This window comes from Oryx dammah, unplaced genomic scaffold (assembly GCF_014754425.2).
Source record: "Oryx dammah isolate SB20612 unplaced genomic scaffold, SCBI_Odam_1.1 HiC_scaffold_13, whole genome shotgun sequence".
In the NCBI taxonomy this organism is placed as follows: domain Eukaryota; kingdom Metazoa; phylum Chordata; class Mammalia; order Artiodactyla; family Bovidae; genus Oryx; species Oryx dammah.
This window is the reverse complement of record NW_024070197.1, coordinates 966,263-980,927: the sequence shown is the minus strand read 5'-3', so window position 1 is coordinate 980,927 and position 14,665 is coordinate 966,263. Positions and strand designations below refer to the sequence as shown.

General features: G+C 45.2%; 1 protein-coding gene across 3 annotated transcripts; it reads left to right on the top strand.

Annotated features, from left to right (window-relative positions):
* The first annotated feature begins 2,825 nt into the window (after positions 1-2,825).
* Positions 2,826-11,530, top strand: LOC120871804 (zinc finger protein OZF-like). Of its 3 annotated transcripts, XM_040251762.1 has the most exons (5): positions 2,826-3,093; positions 3,641-3,819; positions 6,106-6,144; positions 7,006-7,132; positions 8,397-11,530. In XM_040251762.1, the coding sequence occupies exons 2-5, from the start codon at positions 3,745-3,747 to the stop codon at positions 9,869-9,871; spliced, it is 1,716 nt and encodes a 571-aa protein (XP_040107696.1). In that variant the 5' UTR covers positions 2,826-3,093; positions 3,641-3,744; the 3' UTR covers positions 9,872-11,530. The 3 variants fall into 3 exon arrangements, with proteins under 3 accessions (XP_040107696.1, XP_040107697.1, XP_040107695.1); XM_040251763.1 differs by lacking the exon at positions 3,641-3,819; XM_040251761.1 differs by lacking the exon at positions 2,826-3,093 and having other exon boundaries at positions 3,103-3,819.
* Positions 11,531-14,665: the final 3,135 nt, after the last annotated feature.

Here is a 14,665-nt window from a genome sequence, read left to right as displayed (position 1 = left end):
TTGATTGTAACTCACTACACCCTCACCCTATAGGAATGCAACTTTATTTGGAGGGTGGTGCCTGGTTTAAGAAAAAACACGCTTGGAAAAAATAAGTCTTTTGGTTATCAGAAGAAAGGATCATAAAATGTCAGCAGGTCTCATGGCCAGAAGATGATGTAAAATCCCTAAGACATTTTTATGTGAAGCACCTGATTTTGATAAAGGTCAGGACTGCTGACCCCCACGTGACTCTGTATTCATCCCTATGTGTAACAAAAGGTATATAAGCAAACCCAAAAATGAAATTGGATCAGTTTCCGGAAAGACTGATTCCCTCATGTCGTTCTTTTCTGCTCCCCGTTTTTCTGGCTGAATTCCCATCTGGAGCGTGGGTGTCCTCCAAGTCTACTTATTTGCCCCGGTTTTCAAGCCCACGCGAGAAGGAGCCCAAGGAGGGGCACCTTCTGATATTCAAGTGGCGCCGGTGGCCCAACGTAGACGGTGCAAATTCCTTGTCTTGGAATTTTATTGGTATCCCACGTAAACCAAGTTATTCAGCCTCTTTTTCTCTCCTACTATTTTCTGGCCGAATTCCCATCTGGTGCATGGGTACCCACCAAGCCTATTAATTTTGCCTGGGCTTCTAAGATCGGACTGGGGGGGCCTCAGTGCCTCCTCTCCTTTGGGAGAATGGGAAGACGCCTGTGGCCTACATAGGTGGTGATTGGTATTCCATGTGAACCAAGTTATTCAGCCTCTTTTTCTCTGCTAATTATCTAATCCCTCTCTATCTGTAATTAAATAAGTTATTTCTAAGGATGCCAACGCCATCCCCACCTTTGAATTCCCTGGATCCACTGGGGCAGGGCCCCGGCATGTGGCTCACTGCTTTATTCTTGACCTCTGGTTTCTTGACTATGCCGAAGTCTTTGACTGTGTAGATCACAACACACTGTGGAAAATTCTTAAAGAGACGGGAATACCAGACCATCTGACATGCCTCCTGCAAAACCTATATGCAGGTCAGGAAGAGTTAGAACAGGACATGGAATGGTTCCAAATTCGGAAAAGAGTATGTCAAGGCTGTATATTGTTACCCTGCTTATTTAACTTATATGCAGAGTACACCATGAGAAATGCTGGACTGGATGAAGCACAGACTGGAATCAAGATTACTGCGAGAAATATCAATAACCTCAGATATGCAGGTGACACCACCTTTGTGGAGGAAAGTGAAGAACTAAAGAGACTCTTGAAAGTGAAAGAGGAGAGTGAAATATTTGGCTTAAAACTCAATGTTCAGAAAACTAAGATCATGGCTTCTGGTCCCATCACTCCATGGCAAATAGATGGGGAAACAGTGACAGACTTTATTTTGGGGGGCTCCAAAATCACGGCAGATGGTGACTGTAGCATGGAATTAGAAGGCGCTTGCTCCTTGGAAGAAAAGTTATGACCAACCTAGACAGCATATTAAAAAGCAAAGACATTACTTTGCCAACAATGGTCCTTCTAGTCAAAGCTATGGTTTTTCCAGTAGTCATGTATGGATGAGAGAGTTGGACTATAAAGAAAGCTGAGCACTTTCTTTGAAGAATTGATGCTTTTGAGCTGTGGTATTGGAGAACACTCTTGAGGGTCCCTTGGACTGCAAGGAGATCCAACCAGTCCATCCTAAAGGAAATCAGTCCTGAATATTCATTGGAAGGACTGATGTTGAAATTGAAACTACAATACTTTGGCCACCTGATACGAAGAGCTGATTCATTTGAAAAGACCCTGATGCTGGGAAAGATTGATGATGATAGGAGAAGGGGTCGACAAAGGATGAGATGGTTGGATGGCATCACTGACTCGATGGACATGGGGTTGAGCAAGCTCTGGAAGTTGGTGTTGGACAGGGAAGCCTGGTGTGCTGCAGTCCATGGCGTTGCAAAGAGTCGGACATGACTGAGTGACTGAACTGAACTGAACACGTTAATTAGTGCACCTCTTGCAACTCCCCATCAGGTAAAACTGTGAACTTTGACCTGGTCCAAAGGGTGAATATTCCAAGGACTCAGAAAGCATGCCTAAAACTTGCCACAATAAAGGGCTTACATCTTCCTCTAGTGATGGCCTTGACACTCAACCGTGTTCTACCCTGTTTGGCTACCATACTCTAGCTTCTGAGTCCAGCTGCAATTAAAATTCTTTGTGATACAAACCTCTCTTTGCCTTTAAAAGCTCCCTGACGTTTATTCCCTATCAGGACACCTTTAGTGTGGCTATTTGAATATGTGTTCGCAATTGTTAACTCTTTGATCCTGTGTAAAAGTGTCGGGCAACGTTATTGCCTCCGGGGTTTAGTTAGGTCCACAGCACCCGTTACAGACTTTATTATCTGACCGTATGGTTTTTCTGTTAGCCAGTAATGAAAAACACCGAGATATTTTGTTGCACATAATTCCCTTTAAATTTTTTTCCTTCAAATCATACTGACTTGATTTTACTTGAAAATTTCTCAAGATTTTCATAAAAAGCAATAAAGACTAAGCACTGTGGCTACTCTCAGTCTTTTCACTAGGGAAACGCTTGTTTGCTAAACCTGTATTAACTTCTAGCTGAGAAATGGTAGTTAAATCAGAATTTTGTAAAGATTATACCTAAAGGCTTTCTTGGGTCTACTTTTTAACCTGTATTTTCGTCAGAACATGGTAAGGCGAGACCCGGGGGGTTTTGTAACGCAAACCGGAAGCGAGGGAACTACACTACCCAGAAGACCACGCGCCGGTCAGCCTTGTTCTCCGCACCAATGAAGCCCCCAAACTCGGCTCTTCCGGGATTGTGGAATAGGAGGGGGTGGGACTTCCGGCGTCTTTTTGATGGCGGTCGTTTGACGGCTTTTGCTGCCGACTGCAAAACCTGAGACTCTAAATAACTGGGTGCAGCCGGCCTTAGAAAAACTGGGAAGAACCCAAGGGGCGCCGTCCACAGTGCACAGGAGTGAGCGGATTTCAGGACACTTCCAGGATTTTCGGCCCAAGTCTTCGCCATTATCTCGCGCGTTTGCTGGCACCATTGCGCCCGCAGGGTCCTATGGCAACCGGCGCGCTGCAGGACCCGGCCCAGGTGACAGTTCCGTCTCCGGATCCTCAAGCCCCAATGAGGGTCTCCTGCTCACAGCGCCGCGGCTTAGGCCCCTCTGCAGAACTTCAGGCGTGCGTGTGTGGCGGTCCCATTTCTGACGTGCTGTGTGCTGAAGTGTGGTGGTAAAGGCCGTGGGCCCGCCACGTGCCGATCCTTGGAGGCGCACACGAGCCAGAGCTTTAGGGAGACTTGGGGTTGGAGTCCTCTCTGCAGGGGCAGGGCATATAAAGAGGAGTCAATCGTCTGGGTCAACTGGGCCGACAGCATTCTGGGAGGCATGGAGGGTTGAGGACAAATTAGGAAGACGTTTGAGTTTTAAAGTATTTCAAAGCCAGCCCGGAGGAGTACAGACTGGGGAGGAGAAAATGAGAGTGGAGGCGCGGAGACATGGGGGAGGCTTCTGAGTTAGAATCTGAAGAGTAAGATGTTTTATGGACGAGAGTGGTGGGTATGGAAGTTGCTGACCTGAAACAAATATTTGTATTTCGCACACAAAAATAGGCTTAAAAAAATTTTTTTTTTTTTTCAGGATCATTCGGGGAATTGCAATTGGGGTGTGTGACTATGGGGGAGCTAACACTTTTATAGAGATTACGGAGGGAAGTTAAAAGGGCTGTAGGCACCAAAGAGCCCATGGCTTTTCATTGGCTGAGTCCTTTCCAGGAAAGAGGAGACTCTTCTTCCTTTGGAATACCATTCTTGTCTCAGGTCAGTGAGGGCTCCCCTTCTGGTGTGCCAACTCTAATTGAGGTTTCTGTTTATTAATTTTTTTTTTTCCAAAGGAACGTAACAGGTAATATTCCTAATAAGCCTTACAGGTAGAAGTAAATGTGGCTCTGAGCTAGACAGAGTAAAGGACAATAAAGGTTTTCTTTACGATCTGAGACCACACTGATGTGAGAAGTCAGTTTTAGGGAGAGAAGAAAAGTTGAATTTGAGACATGCTATTTCTGAGATTCCAAAATTGAGGTAATGTAGGGGCTGGTAGAATCTATAGTCTGGAATTGAGGGAGGAGGTCACTGGTTCAAGGATGTCCTTGTGGTGACACCTAAGTTTGGATCTCAAATTTAGGTGGGAAAATCTTTTCACTTTTCTGTAAAAGAGGACCTGAGATGAAAGAAGAGGTGGGGCTTGAAGGCAGAGTGGGTAGGACTTTCAGATGCTGCCTGAAAATGGGAGGGTCCTGAGGCTCTAGAGCTTTCTAAGAAAGCAAGGGTGGGTATAAGAGTAAAGAGCTTTGGCTGGGAAGGAGGTGGAAAAGGAGGGGTGAGGTTGTGTACATTGACTGTGATGAATACTCAGCCAGATGACTGTCTATTCCTTTTGGAGCCACAAAAATTGCTGACCAGTCAGTCAATCTTAGGTTCAGTCAAGGGCACAGGTGCCTCAGCTTGTCCAGGAAACTACAAGGTTAAAAATATATAGATTTAACAAGTTAATCTTGTATAAGCAAGTACTAACTGTTTAAATTGAGAATGAATATCTTTGCTATAATAATATACATATGTTTAGGTTTTATCTTGGGCTCCTTGGAATTTCCTAGCTTTAGGACTGTTCTTTGTTAAAACTTGCTCCTGTTTCACACAGGCGTTTATTTATAATTGAGGTGACTTAGAATTGGACTGGTCACCAGGAAATAAGGGGAACAGAAGGTTAAATTCTCAGCCCCACGTGGAAGTTCCCAAGAATCAGAGGGGAACTGGAGATTATGTATAAAAATTGCTGAGGAATGAAATTCAAGGAGCCTCAAGATCACCGAACACCTTGAAATGATGGAAGTCCTGGGAGGGTGGCATGTACTGAAAGGGCCTGAAACCCCCTTCTGCCCTCCACCCCCACTACCTAGACCTAGACATCCCTTCCATTGGGCTGTTCTAAGTTGTATGCATTACAGTAAGCCAGAAGTGAGAAAAGTGTTTTCCTAACTTTCATAGGTTATTTTATCAAATTATCAATACTCACGGGTTCAGGGGAATTCCTGAATTTGTAGCCAGTTTGACCGAAGTACTGGTAGCCTGGGGGCCAGGGATTGGAACTGACTTCTCAGAAGAGGGCAGCTTATGGGACTGAGCTCTTAAACCTATGGTCATGTATTTTAGGAAGTGTAATAATAAGAGTGAATTCTGTCATGAAATCAAATAATTGGTGGTGGAAAAGAGATACTTTGTCTCAGAAAGCCTTGAAAGACATGTAAGGAAATCCTGATTTAAAAAAAAAAAAAAACATTTATAGAAATCTTCAGTTCAGTTCAGTCACTCAGTCGTGTCCGACTCTTTGCGACCCCATGAATCGCAGCACGCCAGGCCTCCCTGTCCATCACCAACTCCCGGAGTTCACTCAGACTCATGTCCATCGAGTCGGTGATGCCATCCAGCCATCTCATCCTCCGTCGTCCCCTTCTCCTCCTGCCCCCAATCCCTCCCAGCATCAGGGTCTTTTCCAATGAATCAACCCTTCTCATGAGGTGGCCAAAGTACTGGAGTTTCAGTTTCAGCATCATTCCTTTCAAAGAAATCCCAGGGCTGATCTTCAGAATGGACTGGTTGGATCTCCTTGCAGTCCAAGGGACCTTCAAGAGTCTTCTCCAACACCACAGTTCAAACGCATCACTTCTTCGGCGCTCAGCCTTCTTCACAGTCCAGCTCTCACATCCATACATGACCACAGGAAAAACCATAGCCTTGACTAGACGGACCTTAATCCTGTGTTATGTCATAGTGAATCTTAGCCTGGGAGAGGTTAATAATGCATTTGATGTTTACACAACATTAGGAGATAGACCACTTAACTGTTGCCCTTTTACACCTGAAGACACTGAAACTCAAGGAGGTTGAGTCTTTATTAAAGGCTATCTGAGTAGTGAGGTTATAGCTGTGAGGTCAGAGGTCAGCCTGAGGTGACTCTTCTGCAGGAAAGGGAAGGGAGGACACAGTTCCGCCTTTCCATCCTCACCAAGATGACCCTGATCTCAGATCCTCCCCTCCTTTTCACAGGTTCCCATGGTAGCAGCAACATTTATGGTCCCTGGACAGGTAAGTGGAAGAAGCCCCAGTACATCTGACGTCATCCCACCCCTGGTCCTGACACACAGATACAGGAGGCAGTTATCCTGGGGTTGTTGGGCTTTAGTTCTGGCCCTGGGGTCACCTCAGGCACAGGACCCGTGAAGTGGTACTGAGGTGGTCTCCTGTATCCACTGGAGAAGGTGAGGTGGTGAGATGTTCCTGGGACAGGAGCCAGCCTGTTCGTGTGCCTGGAGGTGAGACCAAGTGGGGCTTGTCCAGCAAACTGCAGGACCCAGGACGTGGGTGGATAAAGACAGAGCAGAGCCTTTCCTGGGCTGGCAGCCTGAGGAGCTGGATGATTTTCTGCTGTGCAGGGTGAGAGTCAGTCGTCTGACATGACACCACGACGTTTGCCTTTAGGTGAGAGTAGGGACACTGTGTCTGAGACGGGCAGTGACAAGTAGGAGTGACGGGGCTTCCTTGGTGGTCCAGGGGCTGAGATTGCGCTCCCAATGTAGGGGGCCCAGGGTTCGATCCCTGGTCAGGGAACTAGATCCCACATGCCACAAGCAAGAGCTGGTGCAGCCAACAAAAAGTAGGAGTGATGAGCAGGAGGATTGTCCAGAATTTCGTATCCTCGTGCTCAGTCTGAGATGTGGCAGGGGTGTCTCACGGGGTATCAGGTATACAACTAGACACACATCTGGAGATCAGGTTGGGGCGGGGTCCAGGTGTGAAGATACTCCTGAGCAGGTGGACAGCAGGTGGACCATGTCAGATTCCAGGCCCTGAGGTCACGGTGTTGGTGCCATGAAGGCTGGGGGTGGGGTGGGGGGGGAGTGTTTTGGTTACAGAGGCCGCTGTGAACTCGTGTCCCCCTCCTGACAGGGCCATGTGACCTTTGAGGACGTGGCGGTGTCCTTCTCCCAGGAGGAGTGGGGGCTCCTCGGCGAGGCTCAGAGACTCCTGTACTGTGACGTCATGCTGGACAACCTGTCCCTGCTAGCCTCCCTGGGTAAGAACTGTCTGCACACACCGCTCATGCTGGGCTCGGCCCTTCTCTCTGCTTGGCTCACTCCAGCCTTCTCAGCCTGGGCCGTGGACACTGCTTCCTTCCCTGGCTTCCTGGCATTTGCGCTTTGTGCCCCAACCTGTGCTTGTCTAGTCCTGTATCACATGCCCTGATGCCTTTCACAGAAGAGTTTGGTCTCGGAGGCTTGTTAACTGTCTGTCCACTTCCAGTTTGCTTTGCCATTGCTTGTGTATTGACTGTTCTGCTGGGTGGAAAATCTGTCACAGCTTTTAACCCTTTTTGTGTGCACTGCTTGTCTCAGGAATTAGAGACATGTGGTCAGCATTTATGGTCAACACTAGGTTATTTTTGGAAGACTACTTAAGGTTCTAGTACTATATATATATATATATATATTTTTTTTTTTTTTCTGAAGTCTGTCATTGGTTGATTGACCCTGGGCCAGTGTCTTTCTCATAATGGCCCCATTTTCCCGTCAGGCCTTTGATCTAGTAAGTTTCACAGTCACCCAACCTGACCTGGGGATGGAGGTGGCCCTGGGTCCCTGATGAGGTAGACACTTCTCTAGTCATTGGAAGAGGGTTACTGGATCCTGGGCCTGGTGAGCAGGGGTGTAGGACCGCACATTATAGGTCATTTCTAATCCTGCAGGGAAATGTCCTTTGCTCGCTAGTGTCTTAGTGCCCAGATTCGTCATGGTCATGCTCTTCTTTCTTTTCTTCCCTGTTTTGACCCTTGGCCCACTTATCCGTTCACTGTGCCTTCTCACCTCTCTCTCTTCTCCCTTAGTGTCCTCCACATCTCCCCTTTCCCTCTCTCTTTGAAACGTTCTCCAACATTATGTGTTTAGTATATCGTATATGTTTAATGTGTTTTTAAAGTTGCATGTTTTCTTATATGGTATTTGAACACCAGACAAACAGGTATAATTGCATTTTCCTGGATTAGGACACACATCAGTTCTATGGAGCTGATACTTGTCTCCACCAGAAAACCGTGCTGACTGCCACTGGCCAAGGACTGAGTTGTTCCAGGGTCTCCTCCTGGCACAGCTCCATATCCCGTGTGCTCCTTGGTTTGAAACATTTCTATTTTTGTGACCACCAGGGGCCAAGAAATGCATAGTATCCCCTTCTACTGCTTGACCTTTCCTCCCTTGTTTTGAACACAAACTGATGGGCTCATTCCTACATGTATCCTTCCCCACCAGAGTCTCCATACTTACCAGCATTTTTTATGGTTTCAGGGTGTTGGTGTGGAGGAGATACCGAAGAGGCCGGTTCTGAACAATGTGTTTCTGCAGAACAAGTGACCCGAGACAGGAATCCACGGGTGGACTCATCTATCCTGAAGGCTGTCACTTCCACTGACATGTGTGCTCTGGTGGAGAAAACCCTGCCCTCTTCTGGGGCTTCTGGGAAAATGCTCACTTCTCACTTGCAGCAGTACCAGACACAGCTAAGTGGAGAGAAACGTCTCAGGAGGGACGAGAATGGGGCCTTGCTCGTGACAAGCTGCAAGATCTTTGTACCTGACGCTGTGTTCACATGTGGAGAGGTTGAGGAGGATTTCCTCGGTAGCCTTGGCTTTCTCCAGCACCAGCCCTCCCACGATGGAGAGCATCCACGCAGAAGCAGGCAGAGCAGGGGGGCCTCTCACCCTGGGCAAGGGCATTACAAATGCAGCGAATGTGGCAAAGCCTTCAGTAAGAAGTACAAATTCACAGAGCACCTGAGAGTTCACACTGGAGAAAAGCCATATAAGTGCAATGATTGCGGGAAATTCTTTAGACTCCGGGGGGGTCTCTCTCATCATCGGAGAGTTCACACGGGAGAAAAGCCTTTCGATTGCAGTAAATGTGGGAAAGTCTTCATCTACAAATGTAAGCTTGTTCAGCACCAAAGAGTCCACACTGGAGAAAGACCCTATGAGTGTCAGGAATGTGGCAAAGCCTATGCCCGCAAGGATTCACTTGTCCAGCACCAAAAAGTCCACACTGGAGAGAAACCTCATAAGTGCAGTGAATGTGGGAAGCTCTTCCTGTACAGAAATAAACTCCTTGTGCACCAGAGAATACACACTGGAGAAAAGCCTTTTAAGTGCACTGAATGTGGGAAGTCCTTTAGTTACAAAACAAGTCTTATTATCCACCAGAGAACTCACACTGGAGAAAGGCCTTATATGTGTGGTGAGTGTGGGAAGGCTTATGTCAACAAAAAGAGTCTTATTGTCCACCAGAGAATCCACAGTGGAGAAAAAGTTTATGCCTGTAAGAAATGTGGGAATTTGTTTATGAGCAGCTTTGCCCTCAACAAACACCAGAATGTTCACACTTCACAGAGGCGTTATGAGTGCAGTGACTGTGGGAAAGGGTTCAAGAGGAAAATCACACTCGATGAGCACCAGAGAATCCACACTGGAGAGAGACCCTATGTGTGCAATGAATGTGGGAAAGCCTTCAAGCTGAAGAACACGCTAATGAGCCACCAAAACGTCCACACTAGAGCAAAGCCTTTCCAGTGCATTGAATGTGGGAAGCCCTACAGTAACAAAACAAGTCTTATTGTCCATCAGAGGATCCACACTGGAGTGAAGCCTTTCCAGTGCAATGAGTGTGGGAAGCCTTACAGTTACAAAACAAGTCTGATTGTCCACCAGAGAACCCACAGTGGAGAAAGGCCTTATGCGTGTAGTTCTTTGTACACAGCTCCAAGGTCATGATCTAATGTGTGTGTGTGTGTCTGTGTGTGTGTGTGTGTCTGTGTGTGTGTGTGTGCACTCAGTCGCTCTATCATGTCCCAACTCTTTACAACCCTGTGAACTATAGCCTGCCAGGCTCCTCTGTCCTTGGGACTCTCCAGGCAAGACTATTGGATTGGGTTGCCATTTCCTACTCCATGGGATCTTCTGGCCCAAAGGATTGAATCCATGCCTCTTGTATTGGCAGGCAGACTCTTTACCACTGCACCACCAATGGTCACACTGGAGAAATGCCTTCTGGACTCATGCTTTCCTTCACTTGAGTTAATATCTAGTAGCACAACTCCTCGTCAGAGAGTAAGTGAATGTTAAACTCATGTAGGTCAGTCCAACTTTTCTAAAAGTGGTGGTGTCCTTTTATAGTCTCATCAGAAGCACCATAAGCCAAGTTCCTGTTCTTTACATTCTTACTTGGTATTCCAATTTTAGTGACACCATAGTTGCATAGTGGGACCAAGTGATTTTAATTTGCATTTCTCTAATGATGTGATGCCAAGTGGTCTTCCATGTGTCGATTTCCAACCACATATCGATAATTCTTGAAATTTCTGTTCATATAACTTGTTCTAATTACTGAGTTTTGACATTTTGTCATTGCTTACTGGTTAAGGTACTCTAATAGAAATACTTAGCAATACAGTCTTCCAGAATTGGTTTTGTCTTTTCCAATCACTTATCCAGAGAAAAAGTTTTTAATTTTATTGTAGTCTAATTTGTTCATTTATTCTCTTTACTTTTCCCCTTGCTTCCTCCTGTAACTTTTATGGTTTGGGGTTTTTACTGATGTAAGGGAATTATTTTCAGTTAATTGTGGAGATTATTTTTTAAAATATGGACACCCAATTCCTGCCATGATAGTGATTTAAAGATTATACCTTTCACCCTGAATTGCTTTAGTACTTCATTGAAGGTGAGTCATTTATGTATGTTTAGTTTTGGAATTTCTATTCTGTTGCATTTACCCACTTTATTTATGCCAGTATTTTCATGTATTGACTAATTTGTTTTCATAATATGTCTTGAAATCAAAGTTGTGTACTCCTTTGACTTCCTTTTTTTTTTTTTTTTCTTCAAAGTCTTCATAGTCATTCTTGGATCTTTGCTTTTCATATGAAGTTTATAATCCACCTTCTAGTTTATACAGTACAAAAATCCTACTAGGAGTTTGACTGAGATTGCATTGATGTGTTTTTATTTTTGATTTTTGGCCATGCTGTGTAGCTTACAGGATCTAGAGTCCCTCAACCGAGGCAATGGTAGTGAAAACACAAGAGTTCTAACCAGTGGACAACCAGGACATTTCCTTAATTTTCAATTTAAGAAGAAATACTGAGTGTCCCAATCCATAAACATGATAAGTCTCCTTTTATTTAGATCTTAATTTTTGTTTTTAGATTTCTTTTTATTGGTCTTGCATATGTGTTTTCTAAATCTGCTAATACTATGAATGGGAATTAAATTTTGTTTCCTTTGTGAATTGTTCAGTGCTAGTACACTGAGAGAGATCAAACTGCAGATAGAAGCAATCCTTCTTAATCATTTTATAAATAACATCTACAAAAAGTTATAAATACTGTATTTTTGAACCATTATTAAAATATTCCTACTAGCATAAAAGAAGGACAGCGGCTCATTGTTCTCAATTCAGCATTATCCTGGAGTTCCAATTACATTATAAGGCAAAATAAAAATACGAAGCAATTGGAAAGGAGGAAATAAACCATCTATATTATATCCTTACTTTTCATCTTCACTAGTAGTCCAAATATGGACACTCAATGACTGGACTCATCATAAACTCCTTTTTTTTTTTTTTTAATCACCCATTTGCTGCCCTTCCTTCCTTAGGAACCATCACCTTCTATGACACTATGCAACTTAAATAGAAGAACTGCTTATTGTATTTTCCTATCAAATACTAAGTTCTAGCAGGGAAATAGGTATTTAAATGTTGTGCACTGACATATTCCATATTCCTAGAAACATGTCTGAAACTCCTAGGATATATATTAATATCTTGAAATATAGAACAAATTGAAAATACACACTTATTCATTTGTATAACTGTGGATATACTTTCTAACTCTCCTCACTCTGCTTTTTCCTTCAGTTTCCCTGCCCTCAGTGCTGAGTTATGGGAAGAAATCATGTTTTGCAAAAAGCCTTTAAATCAATTGAAAAATCCCCAGTAGGCATTTTCCTTCCCTCACTGAGTAGAACTCAGGGTTTTTTTTCCCCATACATTCCCGTGGGATTTTGATTATTTCAAAAACCAGTTTCCCATCATCAACTTCTTCCACTCCTGACAGATATCTATCACACGAAGCATTTTCCATAGCTCTTGGTAGTTATGCAGCCCCAAACATTTTTCAGAGTTTGTCTCCATGCCCTACACAAACAACTGTTGGTGCACTTACAGGTGATGACTTTGCCAGGGCCAGATGACATCATAGGGGTCTAACCCTTTATCTCAGGCTTACGTGCCCTCACTGCAGATGCACAGAGGTTGCCATGGCAGACCTTGGCCCGGGAGCAAACACATTGGGTAAGTATCTCTTCATTTCAGGTATCTGATTCTTAGAAGATGTTTATCTTAGGAAACCCAGGATTAACTGTTCTTTAAATTGTACTTACTGAGGTTAGGACAATTAAAAAAAAACACCTTAGATAGATCATATCTGTGGATACATATAGATACAGACAAGAACAAACCCATAAAAACAGGAAAGGCATTTGCTGAGGAAACCAGAGGCAAGTTGCTCCTCATCAAGGTGCTTCAGGAGTGCCTGACACCTCCCCCCTCCAGGTGACAGTGAAAATGTTAGTTGTTCAGTTGTGTCTGACTCTTTGCAATCCTAAGGACTGTAGCCTGCCAGACTCCTCTCCTTGGGATTCTCCAGGCAACATTACTGGAGTGGGTTGCCATTCCCTTCTCCAGGGGATCGTCCTGATTCAGAAATCAAACCCAAGTCTCCTGATTTGTAGGCAGATTACTGAGTCATGAGGGAAGCCGTCAAGATGATGTAAGTTGTAAGTAATAAGATGAAGATGAGCTCCCAGTCTAGGTCAACACCTAGGTTCTGTGTGCATGTGCTTAGTTGCTTTAGTTGTGTCCAACTCTATGACCCCATGGATGGTAGCTCACCAGCCTCCTCTGTCCATGGGATCTGTGTAGTATCTGTTGATTGGGGCATGTTACGGAGCCTTTAATGATGTGTGTCTACATTTCTAGCCTTAGTGGAAGCTGTTCATTGCATCTCAAGCACTTGAATGTTCTCTTTCTCATAGTAATCAACACTATCCTCTTGGGGCCTCTGCTTCCAGTCCTTACCTGTAAAAATGGATCCATTCTTCTATCATCTATCCATCATCTACCTATATATCTATCTTCTATTTATATCTATCATCTATATGCACGCATGTTCAGTTGCTCAGTCGTGTCCAACACTTTTGCGGCCCCATGGACTGTAGCCTGCCAGGCTCCTTCTGTCCTTCAGATTCTCCAAGCAAGAATACCTAGGAGTGGGTTGCCATTTCCTTCTCCAGGGATCTTCCTGACCCAGAGATTGAACCCTGGTCTCCTGCATTGGCAGGCGGGTTCTTTACCACAGAGCCACCTGGGAAACCCACTTAAATATCTGTCACGCATTTATCTGTCTCTGTCAGTGGCCTTCCTCTGGTTTCATCTCAATAACATCCCATCTATAATTTTTTTAAACAGAAAACTTGGGACCAGGCATTTGGGAAGAATGGCATCACCCTACACTCAGTGAGAAGGGGGCATTTAGTTTAGGACCTTTGCGTCTCCACAGAACCTGTATCATCAGGCGAAGGTATCAGTCTTTACTGCCCGTGACTCCCTGGAGGTCATTAAGAGGGGAGCGATCCATAACCTCAGCAACGTCACGGTTGTCAGACTCAGGTTTATGCAAACGCCCTAATTTCCACAGTACATTCTACTGACATGTCTTTGTTATTTAACTTCATTTGGGGACTCTTATCAAGATTCCTGGTTCTTTCCTTTTTCCCTTATTACCCGGGTCCAGCCCCAGTGGATCCAGGGTGATTCGAAGGTGGGGACGGAGTCGGCGTCTTTGGAAAAATACATATTTAATTACAGATATAGAGAGAGATTAGAAACGGATAGTGTAGTAGGAGATAGCGTAGTGGAGAAAAGGAGGCTAAATTCAGCCAGAGAAACGAGAGCAAGAAAGAAGCGACATGGTGGAATCAGTCTTTCCAGAAACTGATCCGATTTCTTTATTTTGGGGTTTGCTTATATACCTTTTCTTACACATAGGGATGAATACAGAGTCACGCGGGGGTCTTAGGGATATTACATCATCTTCTGGCCATGAGTGAGACCTGCTGACATTCTATGATCCTTTCTTTCTGATAACCAAAAACCTTATTTCTTCCAAGGGTGTTTTTCTTTTTTTTTTTTGGAAGAAGGGGAGACCGAAAGGGCCACGCCGACGTCCGCGTGCCGTCCTCCCTCTCCCCGCCAGCCGGGACAGAGGGAAGGGACACGTGCGCGGACGCGCGTGACAGCGGCGACTGGCGCGCGCCACCGCCCCCGGCCCCACGCGTCCCCCCATCCCAGCCCGCGGGCAAGGGCCCTCGGCGGGGGAAGCGGAGGAAGGGACGAGGCACCCAGAGGCCGGGGGCGGCCAGGGTGTTTTTTCTTAAACCAGGCACCACCCTCCAGATAAAGTTGCATTCCTATAGGGTGAGGGTGTAGTGAGTTACAATCAA